General features: G+C 47.1%; 1 protein-coding gene across 1 annotated transcript in view; it reads right to left on the bottom strand.

Moving 5' to 3' along the window:
* Positions 1-1,102: 1,102 nt before the first annotated feature.
* The window catches only part of PCP4 (Purkinje cell protein 4), a 52,706-nt gene continuing 33,413 nt past the window's right edge, over positions 1,103-20,395 (bottom strand). The window contains exon 3 of the mRNA XM_033122988.1: positions 1,103-1,501. Within this exon, the coding sequence (XP_032978879.1) occupies positions 1,374-1,501 (128 nt within the window). The 3' untranslated portion in view covers positions 1,103-1,373. The remainder of the gene's footprint in view (positions 1,502-20,395) is intronic.

Genomic DNA, 20,395 nt, shown 5'->3' with positions numbered 1-20,395 from the left:
TCCTTACACAAAACAGTAAATACATCTTCAGGTGGATTTTTTGAAACAGTGAATCCTCCCAACCGTGCCAGTCCTGGTCCGTCTGTACCTCTGTGACCGCAGACGGGGCTCTGCCAGGGGAGAGGCATCACCCCCACCCCCTCTCATCAGCTTGCACGCTGGTTGCTTCCACCATACTTTACACCTGCACCCCCAGGCACACGTGTGTGAGCACACACACACACACACAGCACTGTCTCTCCTCTTTCCACCATCCTTCACACTCCTCCTGGATCCTTGGTTAAGGAGCTTGCAAAGGAAAGAAATCGTTTGCCCACAGTGGATCACTGTGCTGTCGTGAAGCACCTTGGGGGGCTGAGGTCGAAAGCAACTTCCACACAGATCCTCCCATGGCGAAGCTCAAACAGCAGTCAGACTTGGGGGCTAGGGACTCCTGCCACCTGGGGCCCAAAGGCAGGCACCTCCCTACACGACGGACCTCCCCTCACTGACTACGGAGCCCTTTGTGGTGAGCTGTGCAAAGCAATTTGCCTGTGAGGTATGCAGGGCAAGAGATAAGGTGAGAACGAAGCCAAACAGCTTCTCCAAACTGCAGGTCGAGGGACATAACCCTAACATGCAGCAAATCACAGTGGGCAGAGCTTGGCGAAGCAGAGGAGATGGGACAACCACCATCCCCTCGTGCCCGGCAGGTAAGTGGCCGAATGGCCGTCAATGGTGGCAGTGTCCCCTTCGAAGTTCTGAAAGTCACCTGCTGGGTTAACCCAGGTGACACATGCCAAACACAGATGTGTCACCCTCCCCACTGTGCTCCTGGGGAGTCAGAATTCCCCAGTGAAACTTCTGAATGTTTGGCATCCCAGGCCCCAGAGCTCTATTCCCATGACAGAAGAAAATGTATTGCGATCGCCGGTCAGTCGGCAGTTAGTGCTCTCCAAATGGGAATGGGTCTCTCATTCTCAGTAGAAAAACTCCTACCAGAGACGCCCTGTTTCAGCTCTAAACTTAAGGAAAGGAGAAAACAGCCATGGGCGTGAGATGTCTCCAACACTGGGGACTTTCCAGACCAATACAAAGGGAGAGACGAAGGCAGACACTTTAGTCACGCATCTCAACTCCATTTTATTACATCAAGGAGAGTAGCTGCAGGAGGAATGATACTGGGGATGAACACAGAGATTAAGCCACTCACAACTGCATTGTCTACACTTTCCTAAGAGGGTATAAATATCACGGGTCTCTGTACATGCATTGTGGGACTGCTGTGTGTGCAGAGTGTGCAGATGATTGCTCTCTACGGTGTTTTCTCTAATTTCTTGACAGATGGTGGTTGAACTTGGTGTCTTCTGGCAGACTAGGAAGGGGCTCTCCCGCTAGGACTGGGACCCCGCCTTCTTCTTCTGGAATTTTCTGAACTGAGACTGAATGGCCACCGCCGCACGTTCTGTCTCTGGTGCATCCATGTCAATGTCAAATTCTTCTTGAACTTTCTTCTGCCCATCTGTAGCAAGAAAAACACAGACATAAGGCCATCACTGAGCTGAAAGCAAGCAGGAAGGCAGACAGTGGCTCTGGCGCTGGAGGAGCAAAGCCTCCGGACCAGCATGTGGCGTGCACTCACCACCCACAGCACGACACCCAGTGTGCAAACTGAAGTCCAGCGGTGTGTGTCCTGACCCTCATCAGAACCACCCTCTTCTGGTCGCCTGCACCTTTCGCCTGCAGTTGTGACGAAACTCAAGGACATGGTCTCAACATCTCGGATAGTTTCTGTACTTGATTCTCTGTTTCTCATGGCCAAATTCTACACAGAGTGTTAAACATATTTGCTGCACTGTTACTTTGTCCTGGTTTCGCATGTAGATACAATTCAAATAGTGCCACAGGTGTGGACCCAGGGTAGCTGACACTTGCCACAGCTCTGAGTTAGTGACTGAGCTTCTGTGTATACTTCTACTGCCAGTGACAGTGGCTTATTGAACCAGGGCTCCTGTTTTTTATCATTGTCACAAACGAATGACACCGTTTGACCTTCACAGTGAGGCTGAACTTCCACCAGTCTTACATTTTGTGCCCACGAGGCAGGCTTAGGAATTCGTTGGCTCAGGCAGAAGGATTTAACTAATTCACACTGTAATGATGGTTGAAAACACGCTATAAGCCAAGTTGAAGTGAAAACACAAGCTGATTATCCCTTCGTGCCTTGCACCTTACTAAGCGCTGGCCAACTTTGAGCCAAAACTGAAAAACAAACAAATAAATAAAATCCTCTAGTTACAGAAGGGAGAATATTTAAAACTCCTCAGTCCAGTGAAAGCTAATCATAGGAACCAACAAAGACATCTTACAGAAAAAAAAACCGACTCAGGGACCCACGGCAGACTCAGGCTGCCCTGTTGAATAGCCACAGTGAGAAAGGTTCCGAGAGCAAGAGCGTGACGGTGACCTGCGTGCCTGGGCAGGGGCCAGACAGACTGCTTTTCTAAAAGGCTGTCTGGTGGTTCTAAGAGGCAGTCTGAGTTGAGATCCAGCTACTTTGTCTACAGATGAAGTGACAAATAGGCCCTCAAGTTAGCTCAAGGCAGAGCTGGAGACAAGACCCACCACTAGGTACCTGGGCCAAGAGACTCACTGCCACCTGGGTTTGCACCTGGAGCCCAGGAGTGTGAGGGACACATCCTGTGTGGGGACAGGGAAATTAGGAACATTACGGCAGGAGAGAAAGCCCCAGCCGGGGAAGAGGGACAGGGCTCTATTCCTGACTTTGTCACCAGGCAGTCTGAGTACATCACTAAGCTAAATGTGGTCCATTCATTCACTTCCTCTCTCAGTGACTTTGGACAGAAAAGTTCAGGCAGCATGAAGGGTGGAAAATACTGGGATGGTTGAGAAGTGAGGCAGGTGGTTCTCTCCTGCTTGCTCATTTTTTTTGTCTCTTAGGTAAGTAGTTAGATACATAGATGATAGATAGATAGATAGATAGATAGATAGATAGATAGATAGATAGATAGATAGATAGATGAGATAATAGACAGAGGGATGACAGGAATTCTTATCTATCTACTATATATATATGAATCAGCCCTCATTTCAGATCAATCTGGTTGCATGACTTTGCCTCTGCAGACCCTGGAGTAGCCTCCTCTCAATTTTCCTGGAGATTAAGCAGGTCCTCCTGAAGCCCTGAAATCTCACCTCTGTCTGGGAGGCGAGGACGCCAGCTTTGTGAGACTTGCTGGACTGATCGCTCCGTGACCTAAATCAGTAGAATTGTTTTCCTCTATCCCAGATGTGCTGCCAATGCCCGTAACAGCAGAGATTTTGAATGCATCCATGTCCAGGGCCTGTCTGGGGCCATCTATTGTAACCCGTGAGTGCCGCGGTGTTGAGAGACTAAGTGGGACGCCTCTTCACTGCATCAGGGCGCCATTCACACTTTAATCGACATCGCAGGCCAGGGGCCCTGTCTTCAGAGAATCTCCTAAGAGGTAGGACCATGGGGAGGGGTAGGAGGTTCCTGAAGTTCAAGCCAATACTTTAAAAATGTTTCGGGACCATTAGCACAGGAGCCTGACACTGGACAGCGAGTGTCTAGCGAACCTGAAATGTACATGGCTGCCACTCCTGTGCTCACAGCGATAAATCCCTTTGTACCAATAACATCTGCATAAGTGACGCCTCCAGAACTAAGAACTGTCATTTTTCATAGGATGACTTAGCGTCCCCAATCCTTTCCCTCCCAGAGGACTCCTTGCATCTACTGTATTGTGATCATAAAGGGGACAAATTAGTTCTGATTCAAAAAGAGATGAGAGATTTCTCTTCTAGTTTTAAATGCTGCTGCAACCTGAGATTTTTGAAGGGCCTGATTCATCTTTCCCCATTTAAAATAACAAGAAATAAAACAGCAATATTATTTTTTGACAAATGATAAATGAAAATGCAGAAAAATTCTGTATATTTAGGGGCTATGTAATGAGACAGCAAAGACAGGACATAAAAATAAATTTCATAATTATATCTTAAACTAATACCTTTAGTCAAAGATGATTTATAGATTCCTCCTCCCTTTGAAAAATATTACAGTGTTTAAAAGATAAGCCACTAATATTTCAGGAATTGTTACTTTGCGTTCGCTTTGTTGAGTCGAGCATTCCCTGGGGAAGGTCTGCCATTGTTACTCCTTCTGACCCGCCCAGGGATGTGCAAAGCAGAAGAGGGGGAGCCGGCTTGTGGTGGAGAAGGGACAACTAATTAGATTTGGTGGCACAGGGTTCAGTGCAAATGAGGTAAGGGCCTGGAGATGGCTCCCTGTGGTCCTGGGAGCTGGAAAAGCACAGCTCCGAGCACCCCAGACTCAGCAGAAGAGAAGGAACGAGCAAGAAGGGCATCCAGAGGGACCACAGCCAGGTACTGGCCCGCAGAGTCACTCTGCAGAGCCTCGGGCCCTGCAGAAATCCACGTCGCCGGCCAAGGCTTCCTGCTGTCACCTTGGTGACAGCAACAACAGTGGATGCAGGCTGGCCCCCTGACAGCCTCCCCTCCCATCACTCCAGGCCAGAGACAGGGTGCCCCTTGGAAGCACCAGTGATGCTTTCTGCTTCTGAGACCCGGAGAGGGGACCCCGGCCATGTCTTCTGGGAACAGGAAGGGTGCTGGGAGGGTGTTCTTTCTACAGGGCGTGCCCCCAGCCCTGCACCCCACATCTGGTTCTTCATGGGGCAGTCTACCTTCCTCTATTTCTTCCTCTCCTCCCTGGTCTATGGTCCATCGCCCCACTGAAGTGTGAGGTCCATGAGGGGAGGACATGATCTACCTGGTTCCAGCAGCTATGCAGAGCCTGGCACAGATAGGCATTCAATTAGTGACCATTGATTGCAAGTGAGTTCATTAATTCATGTGACAGGCAGCTGTCCAGTGCAGTCACCCTCCTTGGTAACCGCTTCACCTCCATGTGGGACAGGTTCCTCACCTCCACATCTACCACCTGGCCTCTGGACGGTGCCTTGGCAGAGCCTCCGTGGGGCCAGCTGAGGGGCACCGATCATGGACGACAAGGTGAAGAAGATGGTAGGTTCCTTCCCTACGTGGAAAATGTGGCCACATTGGAATGACATACGAAGGTATTGTTTAATGGGGGAGAGCGCAGGCAGTGGTCAGGGCCTGGGGGGCCAGCAGGCGGCATGGGTGTCAGGAGGTGGACACCTTCAGATACACAGCCTGAGAAACCCCCATAATGTGGGCGCTCAGGCCAGGGAGCTCTGGGTGGGCTTTCAACCCCTCCATACAAATCGGAGCCTGAAACCAGCACCGGGCAGGACACACACGAAAGGCAGGCCTGGAATCCGGCAGCCAGCGCCCCCCAGACGCCTCTGGGATGAGTCTGGCTCCCTCCCACACCTCTGATCCTCCCCCTCCTGATGAGGCAGGCGGCAGAAGCGGGGCTGTGGGTCCAGGTGAGCATGGATTTGGGGGTATCTCTGCCTGCTCTGTGACCCTCGGGATGGTGCATAGCTTCTCTAGGTCTCAGGTTGCTCATCTTGAAAATTAAGTGAAATCCTTTTTGAAAAACCTGCTCCACCCAGGCACAGGGTTATGTGCGGGTCAAGGCCATTTATAAATTAAACTACAGGCCCAGTGGTGTTGGGCAGGACATGTGGGAGCTGCAGAGCAGGTGAGGGGCACGTGGGCAGTCCCAGAGTGCCCCAGGCCTGGGGCCCACACCTGCTCAGTGCTGACACTCACGGAGGTTTGCCCCTAAGCCAGAGGGGAAGGGAGCACTGTCCAGCAGGGCCGGCCATGTGGCCATCAAACACAGCCATGGAAGGACACCGAGGGGTCAGGCCTCCCCAGCCTCGCCCTCACGGGAGGGCAGGGGTGTTTGCTGGGCTTGCAATAGGATGCCCTCCACTAAGGAGCACAAGGCATAATGACTCTACCTGCAGACCAGGGCAGCACACCACTTACAGGTCCTGTGAATATAAACCCGGGACATGCAAGAAGAGTGCCCCCCGTCTCCGTAGCTAGGAGGCGCTGAGAGCCAGCAGCCTCTGCCCAGCTTCTCCATAGGAGGGATGGTACACCTAAGCGAGCAGCGCTGGGAAACACGTACCACTGCCATTTCCGGACTGCTGTGCAGCCATTCTCCTCACCCTTCTCCTTGAGGCTTCATAAAGCTGTCTGCAGCTTGTATCTGCACTGGTGGGCTCTACCTAACATTTGTATTTAGGATTCCGCTGCCTGCAGTGGGCAGAACGCAAAGGCACTCTGTTCCCAACTGTGGCTTTTTGTCAGTCTGAGCAAACAAGCAGTATTTCAGGAGAACACTTTGTCAACGGTCCAGTAACACACAGTCGTTATTATTTGTATCCCTCTGGGGTTCTAGAATTTAATCATTTCTGTGTGTCCCTCTGTGAAGAAATTCTGAAGCTGAGCGGGAGAATGGTCAAGAGATGATTCATACCAATTAGCTGCTTTAATGTAAACAGGTAGCAACTGCCAGCTCCTCGGGAGAACGAGAGGAAACCCGACTTCCTGAGCACATGGCTCAGGAGCTGTGGGAAGGACCCCCTGAGTGCATTGTCCTGCATGCCTGGCTGGGCCAGGACCTGCCACCAGCCCTTCAGAGTCACTTAGACTCTGCCAGGTCCATTACCTGCGAGACCTTGTCTCAAAGACAGGAGGCAGTCTGAGGAACTGAGAATCAAAATCTATCAGGCTGACATTGTCCACCTCCCCCATTATCCATCTATCACATGTCCATCTACCTTCTCTCCCCACTTCTCTCTCGCAAAACAAAGAGCACAGCTGCAAAGCGGTTCCAAGCAATTAGACTTTTCTCCCTGGATAGAAACTTCATCAAACAACCAACACACAGCGCAGAGCTCTGCCGATGGCGCAGGCAGAATGAAGAAATGATGCTCCCGGAGGATCCAGTACTCCCACTGCCATGTCCTCCCACCAGGAAGGAACCCTGTCCCGTTCAGATTTACATTTTGCACTACTATAGATATTTCCTATGCTATTTTCCTGAATAACTGTCTTTTCCTCATAGAAACGGAGACAGGAAGTAGCCCTGCTGGTTTGTATTTTATTATGTCATAAGAGAAATGTTCAGGCAGTCCTTCTTAAAGATGTCATTGTAATAAGAGCCACCCTTTCTGAGCATTAAATAGATCCTCCTTCACAGACTTAAGTGGATTTTCTTTTACAGATCATTTGATGGCAAATGTAAAAGAAAGAATCATAAATATAAAAGGGAAGAACTACTACCAGCTGAAGACAATCCCAAATGAACATCACGAGTCTCTGACATGGTCATGAAAATCCATCAAATGGGAAAATGGTTTGACACACTGAAATCCCATTTGTGTGTATCTATTCCGACAAACACGGAATCTGGCACAAGAACAGTGATTACGAAATCAGTCCCACAGCCTATCATCCAGTTCTTACTGAGTAGCTGTGTTAGTCAGCAGGGCTGCCATTGCAAAGTACCTCAGGCTGGAGAACTTAAACAGCAGACACTTAGTCTCTGTCTGGCAGCTGGAAGTTCGAGACCGACATGTCAGTCGGTTTGGTTTCTCCTGAGGCCTCTCTCCTTGGTTTGCAGACGGCCGCCTTCTTGCTGTGTTCTCACATAGTCTGGTGTGTCCTCCTCTTCTCATAAGGACGCCAATCTTCATGACCTCGTTTTAACTGAATCACCTCTTTAAAGGTCCTGTGACCAAACACAGCCACATTCTGAGGGACTGGGGGGTTCAGGGTTTCAGCATATGAATTTGGGGTGACACAGTTCACCCCATAACAGCACCTAACCTAACTTGGGAACTCTGCAGATTTTAAAGTAGCTTTGTATCCTTTGTCTTGTCTGGCTGCTGCAACCGTTTATGAGAGCCGCAAGAAACGTCCATTGTCCCTGTTTTACAAAGGTGCAGAGATGACAACGTACATCACCCAAGATGTGCTGGTGAGGGCTGGCCAAGGGCTGATCCGGGATCCAGGACTTACTCCAAACCTTGTTTTTCGTCTGCAGTGCTGCATTTCTTTCAGCTCCTTAAACATAGGCCAAGATGATAACCTTCTGTGTGGACCAGTTCATGTGGTTCTGGGGGCAAAAAATCTCTTAAATGGTCCAAGTCTAAACACATCATACAGCCAAGCAGTTTGAAAAACTCTGCTTGTTTACAAGGTGGTCCCGGAGAACTGATACCGAGTGCCATCATTGGCGAATGGCCTGGAATGCCTCCTATGGGCCTCTCACTGTGCTAAGTGTTGGGGAGAGCAGAAAGCAAACCCAAGCCCCTGTCCTGCTGGGGAAAATGGAAAATAAAAAGGGACATGCAGAATAAGTGATGGAATTTCAGAAATTCCAAAAATAAAGCAAAGTGATGAGAAGCAGAGTGTGTGTGTGTGTGTTAAGGTAGTCAGGTAAGGCCTCAGGGAAGAAGACTGTGTGGGAAGAGAAGGCCTGTCCCCAAAGCCAGCCTGCGCCCTGCCTGCCCAGGGGAGGGGCTGCAGAAGCCCGACAATGAGAAACAACACTTTTTGAATAATTAGTCTTCACGTTTTGAAAAATTATTCTTGATTCATGCATTCACAATCTACGTGGCTGACGTCAAGTAATTAGCATAAATTCTTTAGAAATGAACAGGCATGCAGTCATCCGGAGCAAAACAGAGGTATTAATGGATCCTGAACATACGATGAAAAAAGTTTGAAACACGCATCATTCCAAAATATATCATATTAACCACCACGCTTGATCAAAGGAACTCAGATATATTTGTTTCTGAGTTTCCGATGATGTAAAATTATTGCCTAGAGGTACTGGCACTAAGTTATAAACATAGGGACTGGCATGCATGTGCACACGTACACACATAGCGGCTTTCGTTTACATATTCATAACTCTCCATATTTTAGGATTTATTTTATAGAAACAAATTACCTCCTGAGGCCTAATCCTGTAGATCAGAAATTTGCACATCAGCAGTAAATTGGGATATAATTGTCCTGAGTAGGAGTCTGCCTGATTAGGAGATGCAGCACAGAGCATACTATAAAAGGACCTACATTTTAGCTCTCCGTAAAGAAATAACAGTGATTTAACTTAAGTATGCCTTGCAAATGGGGTGCTCTAACGCCAAGGTTCTCGGAATGTCCTACTTTCTTTCAAAGTGTAATATTAACTTGAAAGAAATTAACATCTGTCAGTTGTATCGCCCTTGCCTTAAGCTAATTGACACAGCACTCGGGTTCCCCACCTCTTAGCTGGGGGGGTCCCCCTTGTCCTGCACCAGGGTCACCTATCAGCCAAGGAGAGCCCGTGTGGCTTCCTTCATAAGGACCCAAACCCAGGCCCATGAGGAAGGGAAAACAAAGAGACAAGTAAGGATTGGAATTTTTATCCCTTAAGCCTCAAATTGGATCAAAATATACTCAGAGAACAAGGCATTCAGTGTTAGAGAAAAGGTTAATCCTTCCCGAGAAAAGAAAATAATAAAACAAATTTATAGACCTAGTTTATAACAATGCTGGCATAGAGCATCCATTTTATGAAATGCCAATAAAAAAATAATAAAAAACAAAGACAACCTGTTCTTTTAAGAAGCTGGAAATTAAGCCTAAAGAGGACACAGTATCCTCAGCCAGTGGTTCCTGAGCTCAAATAGTCCCTCTGTCGCTGGGCAGAGGGTGGGTTCCAGCCAGCCAGCATGGGAGCTCCAGCTCCCAGAAATGTCTCCTTCCTGCCCACTGGTTGGGATTTATTGAACGGGGGCTGCTGGTGCAGAGAATTGCAATTTTCCAGGGCTTGGCTAAGCAGGGGAGATTAAAGAGCAGGGTCAGGCATTAGCAGCAGCAGGCAAGGGGGCTTTCTGCATCTAAACTGTTCTCACATCAAATAAAAACACAATTCCCACTTCTGCTACCTTTCCATTTACCAAGTTCACACCTTCTTTGGTACTTGCAGCTTTTCCTGAAAGAGTGAAATTCTCTTTTGTCCTAAAATAGAGGCACTCTGACCCCCCCAGACTCCCCCGCTCACACCAGGCTGTGGTTAATGCAAAGCCCGGTTTGCTGGGCTCAAGGCGATAGCTGACTGCCAGCTCCTCTGGGTCTGTGCTGCCCATACTGGGCTCCTCTGGTCCCTTACTCGATGCTCCTTGCTTTTATAACATGGCTCCCCCGCTGTGGCATTTACATTACAAGTGTGCGTGAATCTTTAGGAATCCATGGAAGAAATGAGCACGGATGAATCAGATTTTTTCCCCAAATACATTAAGAGAACAAAAAAAGACAATGGCTTTATTAATGACTTTCCATCCTTGGTGTAAGACTTCCAACCTATGATCCAATATGGTTGCTTGAGCACCAGCCCATGTTTTTTCTATTGAAAAGGCAAAATTGGTTCCTAGTTGTATTAGTCAGCTCAGGCCGCCATACCAAAGTCCCACGGGCTGGGTGACTTAAACAACAGAAATTTATTTCCACACAGTTCTGGGGGCTGGAAGCCCAAGATCAAGGTGTCAATAGGATTGGTTCCTTCTGAGACCTCTGTCCTCGACTTGTAGAGGGGTGTCTTCTTTCTGTGTCTTCACGTGGTCATCTGTGTGTGTGTGTCTATGTCCTAATCTCTTCTTCTAATAAAGACACCGGTCATATTAGCTCAGAGCCCAGCTTAAGGGCCTCATTTTAACTTAATCACCTCTTTAAAATCACCAAATAAAGACACATTCTGAAATATTGGGGGGAGGGGGATTAGGGCTTCAAGACATGTATTTTAGGGGGTGGACACGATTCAGTCTAGAACAATACACAAAAGGCCTACATTTTCTAGGGAAAAAAATAAAGACAGGCGATGAGGTATGAGGAGAAACAGCTTCACTTGGAAAGGCTCAAATTCAAGTTCCAACTGCTCAAGTTCGCTCAGAGATGCCTTTCCGAGGTTCAAACCTCCCCCTGGGTTTGCAGTGGGGATGATAATGAATCCAGGTTTGTTCCTCAAGGTGTTTACAGGGATGAGGAGAGAACGTGCACTTTCCTTTTCCCTCTCACTTTGAAAGGCCTTATTATTTTTAGGTTAACAACTACATGGTTTTTCTTCTGTCCAATTTCTGATATGATGCCATTTCTTTATAGCACTTACTACTTTAAAAATCTCAGTGTTTTACAGAAATATTTCCTGCATATTCGGAACCCTTGCCAACCATCACTCTCAGGCTTTCCTGCTGGGCCTTACCCATCCTCTCCTTGTAAGGTATCAGCGGCTCCTTCCACACGCTGACCCATCCAGCTTTTGAAAGTCTGAAACTTTCCGAGTGCTTGAAAACACAGGACACGAGTGTGAGCAAAGGGAGTCTCCCCGGAAGGCATTTCCCTCATCAAGTTGAAACCCACTCCCTTCACTCTGCTCCAGGCCCATTTCTTCCTTCCTGCCAAAGCTTCAGAATAGTTTTTCTTCTTTTTTAAATATATTCCCTGATTTTACCATTTCAGAGGATGGAACCTTCTCGGACTCATGATTCCCCTTGCTTCTAAACTTCAAAATACCAATTTTAAAGGATTAAACTCTGAAAATTTCACTGCCATAGAGAATTGCACAGAGTTCCCCAGTTTTCAACAGAAAGAAAAGTCAAGTGCCATCACAATTCACAATGCAATCACAGGACATCTTCAAGTCATCTCAAAGGAGCATTGGCTCATTTTATTAATATAAAAACCTGACTTGAGCACGTTGAGTTTCTAACTCACCTCAGTCCCTCATGCTGGAGGCTTTGGCTTTCAAGGGGAAAGGCAGGAGCTGGGGAAAATGGAAGGTACTCCAGGACTCGGTGAGGGAGGAGGAGAAAGACTGATAAGAGGAAAGGCCAGACAAGCCCGAGGGTTCTTGTGGGAGGATTAGTCAAGCTTCGTGAATGACAAGAAACACAAACAACAGTGTGGATTGAAAAAGTCATTGCGTGCACCCCAGAAAGGGAGAGCGAAGGAGCTGTTTTCAGACTTTGGGATTGCCCCTTTGCTCTCTGTGAGCTGCCAGATTGAAGATACCTTTCGTTTCTCCAGCAGAGCGCCTGCCCTCCCAGCCAGCGCTGGCAGGCGGCTCTGCATTCTTCCTGGACCCCAGCCGGCAGCTAAGCTGAGGGGCTGCACTGTCTCACCAGACACATTCCCATCTCTCAGAGCGATGCTTGAAAGGGGGTCTGAGAAACAAAACGAGAGCCGGGTCCGCACCAGGTCCAGCTGCAGCCAGGCTGATTCATGCTCGTTACTGTTCACAATCTCTAACTCCAGACTGCCACCCACCTTGGTTCCCCACCCGGTCACACATCTTGTGCTTCACTTCGCTCTCTACTCTTGCCATGTGTGACAAGAAAAAGAGGAGCAGAAATAGATGAGACTACATACATCCCCGACTTCCCATATGTTGAAATTCTCTTCATGCATTCTGAACGTGGTCAAGCGTTCCGTGTCAGAATGTCCTAGGGACACAGATGGGTCCTGCACAGAGGTGTGTGCCTCTGTTCGTAAACGTGTATTTGTGTGTAAACAAAGATTACACATTGGGTCTAGGACCTGCCGGCCTGTGGATTTAAACTCCACACACCCTGGTTTCCTGACACACAGCCTTGGTCTTGTACATCCCTTTCCGCATGTTTAAGGCAAAGACACATCACTTCTATTTGTGTGTCGTTTTGTTTTGCTTTGTTTGTTTTTTGTGTTTTTAATAACACCGCCTTAAGAGCTCATGACCAAGCACTTACTGATTTGTTGGGAACTGCTTTTTAGAGGTGAGTAATTTTAAGCTTTGAACTTTGCTATCCTCCTTGTCAGGAGGATGGGTTTACATATTTATGAAGAGAGAATAAGATCTAATGTGCAAGAAGGAATAAAGTTAGGTGGTTTCTGGACCAGGTCGCTGAACCATAGAGTGCTCCAGACTTAGCAGGGCTAGCTGACAGCAGAGTGTTGGTTTTAGTTTTTGCATTATTTAATACTGATGTTCTGACGGATTCCAAGAAGAAACGGAATAAGAATTGCTTTCCGAGGTAGTAGAAAAGTTGTGAAGCCCCAGAAGAACTCAGATGGGGGCTGTGCGTGGTCTGACGAGCCACTGTTTAACCAGTGTCTTTTATGTGACACGGTGACCGGAGAGCAAGGTGCCTGCCCTTTGTATAGGCCATCAAAGCCCCCCTATCCAGAAGTTCTTACAGACCGAAAATAAAGCAGAGTATTGTTATTTCAAGAATTCCAAAAACAGACATTTCCAGTGGCAGGCAACATGATCCCAAATTACTCAGTTGTGAAATCGTTTTTAAAAAATCATCATTTTTCAAAGGACCAACATTGAAATATCATCCCTTAAAGCATTCTATCAACAGAGGGAGTAGAAGCATTTCTGTCTAGATCAAAAATTTAAGAAATGACAAAGTATCCATTTTTGGTGGCAGTAGCTCAAGGGAGCATTAATAGAGGCTGATGTCAAGAAACTGATGGGGAAACCAATTTAGACAGAACATTAGAAAAATAAAATGTCTAACATCAGTCTATTAGAGAATGGAAGCGTTCCCCCAAAAGGTCGCATCTGACCTTTTGCTAAAGTCACGTTCAGTTGAGCTGAAGAAATATACACCAGGGATTATATTTTGCCAGGTTTGAATAGTCAGGATGACCTACTAGGCTACTTTCAGCCCAGATCTGTAATTGGCAAGATTTTATGGTTTAGTTCAGCTTTGAGATGTGTGAACAGAGTAAGACTGAACATTTGATATGAAGGTAGCTCCAAATGTCTTCTAAGTTCCAATTCTAGCCTTCTGCAAACTAATCAGGCTCATAATTTCAAAATTATCGTTCAACTCTTCTGTGCAGTGCCGTAATTTCAGGCGTCAACGGGCTGGGTTTAGAAAATTCAGGTGAGATATTTCAAGAAGCAGCTGTAACGCCACATTTAATTACCATGGGGCTGGAGAGGGTACATATCGGCACCTCATGCACAACTGCAATAAATGTGTGGCACCAGGTGGCATGGCCCAGGCCCACAAGTGAAATGGTTATAAAGTTTCAAAAGAGACTTGGAATACCTTTTGATTGCAACACTGGCATAACCATTTAATCTCATGGGTAAGCAGAGGATACAGGGTGCTGATAGCAGGCCCTTTATGGGTGCAGGTGTGTCTGTTTCAGCCCTGGGAGCAAACCCACCTTTTTTGTGTTCCTGCAGTGAGTTGACTGGTGCCTACGCCTGTCCTCACCTGGAGACCAGTACCTGGCCAGGCAGCCTCACTGCAAAACTGAATTTGCAGCACGGAAACGTCCAGGGAAATGAGCTCCCTTCTATGTTTGGAAGTCACTAGTCAGAAAAGCAGTTTGACCAGATAAAAGCCTCAATCTTCCCATTTTCACCCATGTTGTTGAAATGCTTATATGACCGTGTTTCCCCAAAAATAAGACCTAGCCGGACAATCAGCTATAATGCATCTTTTGGAGCAAAAATTAATATAAGACCTGGTCTTATTTTATTATAAGACAGGGTCATATAATATAATATAATGTAATATAATATAATATAATATAATATAATATAATATAATATAATATAATATAATATAAGTATAATACTGGGTCTTGTATTAATTTTTGCTCCAAAAGACGCATTACAGCTGATTGTCCAGCTAGGCCTTATTTTCGGGGAAACATGGTAGTTGTTATCACATGTTCACAGTCAGTGACAGTCCTATTCAGATTCTGTCCATTGTACCTTCTTTCCCCTCCACTAAGAAAGAGCACTGGATTTCTCCTTTGGACTCACAGGTCATATTCCCTCAATGCGGGCAGAAAATAAAATCAAAAGAAGTCAAACATCCTATAGGGTGTTGGGACAGATACAGCCACAGAATTATCCAGTGTCAAAATGACACGAAAGACAACATCATCCCAAATGAGGACAATTGGGACCTAAAGATATTAAAGGATTCACCGTGGGTTAACCGCAGGCCAATGGCCGAACCACAAGACAACAGGGACAAGAAACTCCGGGGACTCACCCTTCCCCCACCCTTCACAGCACACTGAGAATCAGACGTGGTTTCTGATCTGACCAGCCAAGCAGGCTCAGAGGCCCTGCAATCAGGGGGATGGCTAAAAGTAAAGATCCTAAAAGCCATCTACTAAAATACCGAAATGTGGCTGGAGAGGAGGTGGCATGGGGACAACTAACCCAGGGCTACACTCAGCAAAAATTTGGTGCTAACTATCTATTTTCTTCCAAAATGCCTAGGAAACGATTATTGAGTGTGACTACCTGGAGGAATATTTAGAGCACTTTTCGTGGCCAGAAAAGGCATTATAACCTACAACAGGCATCTCCCTGGGCCATTTACAAAGCACACTACAAAAACACCTTTTTTTATGGACTGTTGGGAAATTGAATTTTGGTTAAGTGCACATCAATTCAGACAGCCAACAGGACTATGTTTGCAGTGAAACTCGGAAACCCTAAAATCTAAGAAAGGTCGGCAGCAGGAAGACTCACTGTCTCATCGTAATTAGCGCAACTACTAGTGACTCGGGGGGAAGTGAGTTCTGCCGCGTGCAAAGGTTGGTCCTTCCTTTCGCACTGGGGTCCGTGAGCTAACTGTGAAGGTGGAGTGTGAAGGGGCGGTTATGCCTCTCACATCAGCCTCTGGCCGTGAAAGCATCTCTACCATCGGAGCAGACTGTGCTTTCTAAATGAATGCCGGAGCACCATTCAATTTTCAATTATCTTCAGGGTCTGAGACAGTGGAATGGTAGAGAGAGAAGAACATGCTTTAGACATATGGAAGAAGTCACTTGCCAAGCACACAAATAGCAGCAAGCTTTCATTTCACATAATTGTAAATCACCGGAAGGGGTGTTCTCCTAAACGTTGTGAAGGAGGCCATATCACCTTCTTCCCAGACCCCCTCCACTGCCTCCCACCTGGGTCTATGGAATCAATACATATTTCAGCTGGTCAAAGGTCAACTCAATTCCGGATCCCAACAGGAAAAAGGAAAGTGGCAGCTGGAACAGGACGACTGTGGCCAGTACCCAGAAGCCGCCCCCGCAGAAAGCTGGGAAGGAGCACCTACTGTTTAGTTAGGTTTTGGGGAGCGGGGGAGGGGTTCATCATCAAGGGAAATAATTCTTAAATGTCTTATCAATTCAAATCTAGTTATATGCACGTAATTAGCCTTCTCACTCATGACAAGCAGCAATTTCTGTAAAAAATAATAATAATAAGTACTCCACATTAATGCTGAAAAAAGCGAAATTTATAAATAATTACATTCTAAATTCAATGGTCCCAAATACTGGCTATGCTTCTTCCCTTTTGAACTTTCAATGTACGGCTTACGTTAGAGGGGCTCAAATCCTCATTTCTTTCTGGAGTATCCTCACTGAGGTGTTTGAGACAACAGTTCCCCTGGCTGTGTGATGAACGAAAGGAATGAAGATTTGGGTTCTGCTTCGCACTTAATTAAAAGAAGGAGATGATATTTCTCATAGTTTTTAAGCAGCTGATCTTGCAGTCACAAGTTTGAAGTTTAACTCAAAGCTCTAAATGAAAGCAAATCCACTCCCTGATGCCTCTCCTGGAGAGTGAAGGAAATTCTAGCGTCTTCTAGCTGAACCCCTGGCTGGGGACAGCTCGGAGCTACCTCCATCCCAGGTTAACGCCCAAGCCCCAGGCCAGGCAGCTGCTATTCCAGGTCTCTCAGGACACCTACAGTCTCTGGTGGGCCCCGTGGCCCCACCTTTCCTATGGCCACAGCAACTGCCTATGTGGCTTCCAGCCCCTAGTCACTGGAGGAGGCCTGCCCACATCTTACTCCTGTCGGTTCCTGGTGGGCCCAAACCCCAGGAGGCAGGAAGTTTGGGCCCCCTCCCTCCTGCTAATAACCTGACCTGCAGGGGGAAACGTGCCTGCTCCGCCCCCTGTTGACTTGGGCTCCACCAGACTTTCCCTTCAGTGCACAGCTCTGGATCCATTCTCACACACTCCCACCCGCCACCCCTGTCCTGGCTGCACTCGCATTAGGGACCCCGCTTCCATTTTTGGCCACCTCCCTTTTCTTCTGAGTAACACCTGGGGAGCTCGGGCTTAAACTGACGGCCTGGAACACACGTCAACCTTCACAGGGACAGCCTAATTGCTCTAAGAATGTCAAGTACATCATCTTTCAAAAATAGAGCTGACTGCTTCTCTTTCTTTAAAACTATTAGGCCAACCAATGACACTACACAGTTAAAGTAAAAGGATGACATGGATGGACTGCTTTTCTGACTTTCTTTTTCCTGAAACCAACCCAGAATTGGTATACAAAAATCATTCCCGCTGTGTCTTTGTAAAGCTGTGATCACTTATAGTATAATAGGCTGCATTTTTTCATCAGGGAAAACTGAGAAGGGCTGGGGGTGACCTGGTCCCAAGACCCTGCGAGGAAAGTGCATTGGCAAGACGCATGGCAATTTTTCAGCTCCTGCTGTCCTGACCCAATGTCCGCCCTCTTCCCGTTCTTCCCAGCCATTGTGCTGTAGTTTGGGTGGGTTGATCGAGTGCGTGGTCCGAGAGGCCATCAGAAGACAGAAAGAGAGAGATCTGGGTAGTTATGCCCTTGCCTCGTTCTCTGCTAGGGTTGCCAGATAAAATACACAGCGTTCAGTTAAATGTGAACTTCCGATAAACAACAAAAAAATGTTTAGTGTAAGTGTGCTCCAAATATTCCACGGGACATAGTTATACCATAATTTTTTTTTTTTTTGGCTTATCTGACGTGGAAATTTAACTGGATATCTCGTATTTTTATTTGCTAAATCTGGCAACCCTGAAAGTCTGCAAAATTGTCCAGAAGCTCAGGTATGTCCTTCGACAGAAGAACGCATCCCCGCCGGACGGTCCCCGCACACCGCACCCTCTCTGGATTCCAGTGCCTCCCTCCCGGCCCTGCCACTGCTGTTCTGAGGTCTACACCACTCTGTGTGTGTTTCCGTAAACCCTGGACACCTTTGCAAATGATCCCTTTGCAGGTAGGTCTCCTCAGGTTACTCAGGTGGCCTGTGCTCTCCATTTCCTCCCAGCACCATGACTGATCCATTCATCACGAAGCACTGCTGACTCCATTCTCCCAGCATCGCTCTTTTGAAATATTCCATCACCAGCTCTGATTACAATCTTAGGCACATATTTGGTGTCAACAAGTATTTCTGAATGAATGAATGAATGAATGAATGAATGAGCAAAACAAAGTTGGAGCCCATAGCGTTTTTACAGCATCGCTTTTCTGGTTATTAAAGACCTGAAAGTCTGCACTGTGAGGAGATTACATTCTAACCAACAAAGCACAGAAAGCTACCGAGGATGTACTGCCGGGAGGGGTGGAGTGAGAAGGGGAGGACCAACCGATGTGCTGGCAAGACGAGAGAGTTTTCAGTATATTCCAGGGAACCACTGCTGCAAAACGAATTACCCCAACACTTAGCAGCTTAAACACAAGAACTGAGTGTTGTCTCCCAAGGTCTATAGGTCGGTGGGCTCAGCTGGGCCCTTCTTACTGGAACCTTCCATGCAGTTGCAGCCAGATGGCCCGGGAAGCTGGGGTCACCTGGAGGATCTCTGCCTACCCGTGTGCCAGCCTGGCTGGGGTACCCGGCAGTCACTGGCAGGTTGGGCATCGATCCAGGGGCTGCTCCACGTGGCTAACTCAAGCTTCCTACGAGCATGATGGTTTCAAGGTAGTCGGACTTCTTAAGTGGCAACTGGCTTCTCCCACTGCAAACGCTCCCAGAGAGGAAAAGGAGAAGCCCCAGTTTCTTGAGGTCCAGGACCAGCAAGTCACATGCCTTCCTCTGCTGTGTGCTGTTGGTCTAAGGGGTCACAGCCTACTTGACGCAGGAGGGGGGACTCAGAACCCCCTCTCCATGGGCCAAAGACTTTGTAGTTATCTTTGATCCTCCATAAAGTAGGGTGCAAAACTAAAAATCATAGAAATTGACAACCAATATACAAAGTGGCCCAGAATATTCGCTAAGTCCATTAAAAAGTAAGGAAAAACGGAAAGAGCAGGGAAGTTTTATGCCCCTTGTTTGCGAAATTAGATTCAAATTAATTTTCACACCAAGGAGTTTCCAATTATCTATCTGCTTACACCAGGATAGCAGTTTAGAAAATGCTGGAAGAAAATGTATCATGAAATAAATAATGCATGTTTGTTTTTTTAAAAAAAGACGTTTGCATGTGGCACCCGTCACAAGCCAGCCTCACAGCAGGCAACGTGCACAGGGTCCCACACTCAGAAGGCCCAGGCTTGATTAATGCTCTCTGCCCAAGAAGTTTTTAACAAGGGCCATGTTTCCATTTTCCCACGGACCCTACAACTGATAGTTGGCCCTGTCCCTCAGAGAGGATAGAAAATGAGAGGAGGTGGCCATCAGAGAACAACTGGGAAGGAGATGGTTAGGCCTTGTCTTCCAGACCACATGACTGGGTGACACTGCTCCAATCTTGAGACAAAGTCCGTCTGATGTGTGGTGGCTCGAGGCATTTATCTGCTCTCCTGACTCCCCGGAAAAAGTGAGTGCGATGGCACCTGCCACTGTGGCAAAGCCAGTGATGCCACCAGTCTGCTAGACTAGGTCTCAGCTCAGGGCCAAAAAATCCACTGTCACATCTGGAATCCAGTGAAGAAGGTCATAATCACTTTGCAAAGGGAGAGATGGTTACTAGACTCACCGTGGTGATCACATAGTAAGATATATACAGGTCGAATCACTACGTTGTACCCCTGAAACTAATACAATATTGTATGCCAATTATACTTTAATAAGGAAATCTTTTAAGAAGATTCAGAGCCAGTCTATTCTCAGCTTGCCCACGTTAATGAAAAACAGTCAATTCCTAAACACAAGGAGCAGCCTGCTTAAGAGAGAATAAAAATTGTACCTGGAAAGAAATAGCACCAGTTCCTGAATGAATAGTCCAAATTGAGCTAAATCTTCACAATTAATTAGCATCGATCAGAAACTCCAGTGTTACTGATTGAGAATGCTGGAGGAAAGCAGTCAATAATGTTGAGTGGAATTCACATGAGCTCACGCCAGGTCCCTGGGCCCCCCCCAGGACCATATTCTAGAACCACTGGCAGAGAGCTTTCTTGTGAGATGCAGGGACACCCCTGCCCTTGGGTCTGAAGCAGGTTCAGTGGTGGTTCTAAGGGTGCCCCGGAGATGCTCACGGGGATACCAAGACTTCTTGTTCGCTGAGCAATAGTATAAAGCATTCATTATGAACACAAAAGGGACTCGAATCATTCTGATAGCTGTGTCAGTCACAAAGTGACCGTCATGCCAGAGCACCCCGTGAAAGGCGTACCCA

Source organism: Rhinolophus ferrumequinum, chromosome 2 (assembly GCF_004115265.2).
Source record: "Rhinolophus ferrumequinum isolate MPI-CBG mRhiFer1 chromosome 2, mRhiFer1_v1.p, whole genome shotgun sequence".
In the NCBI taxonomy this organism is placed as follows: domain Eukaryota; kingdom Metazoa; phylum Chordata; class Mammalia; order Chiroptera; family Rhinolophidae; genus Rhinolophus; species Rhinolophus ferrumequinum.
Note: the sequence above shows the minus strand (reverse complement) of the source record. Positions and strands in the feature narration are given on the sequence as shown.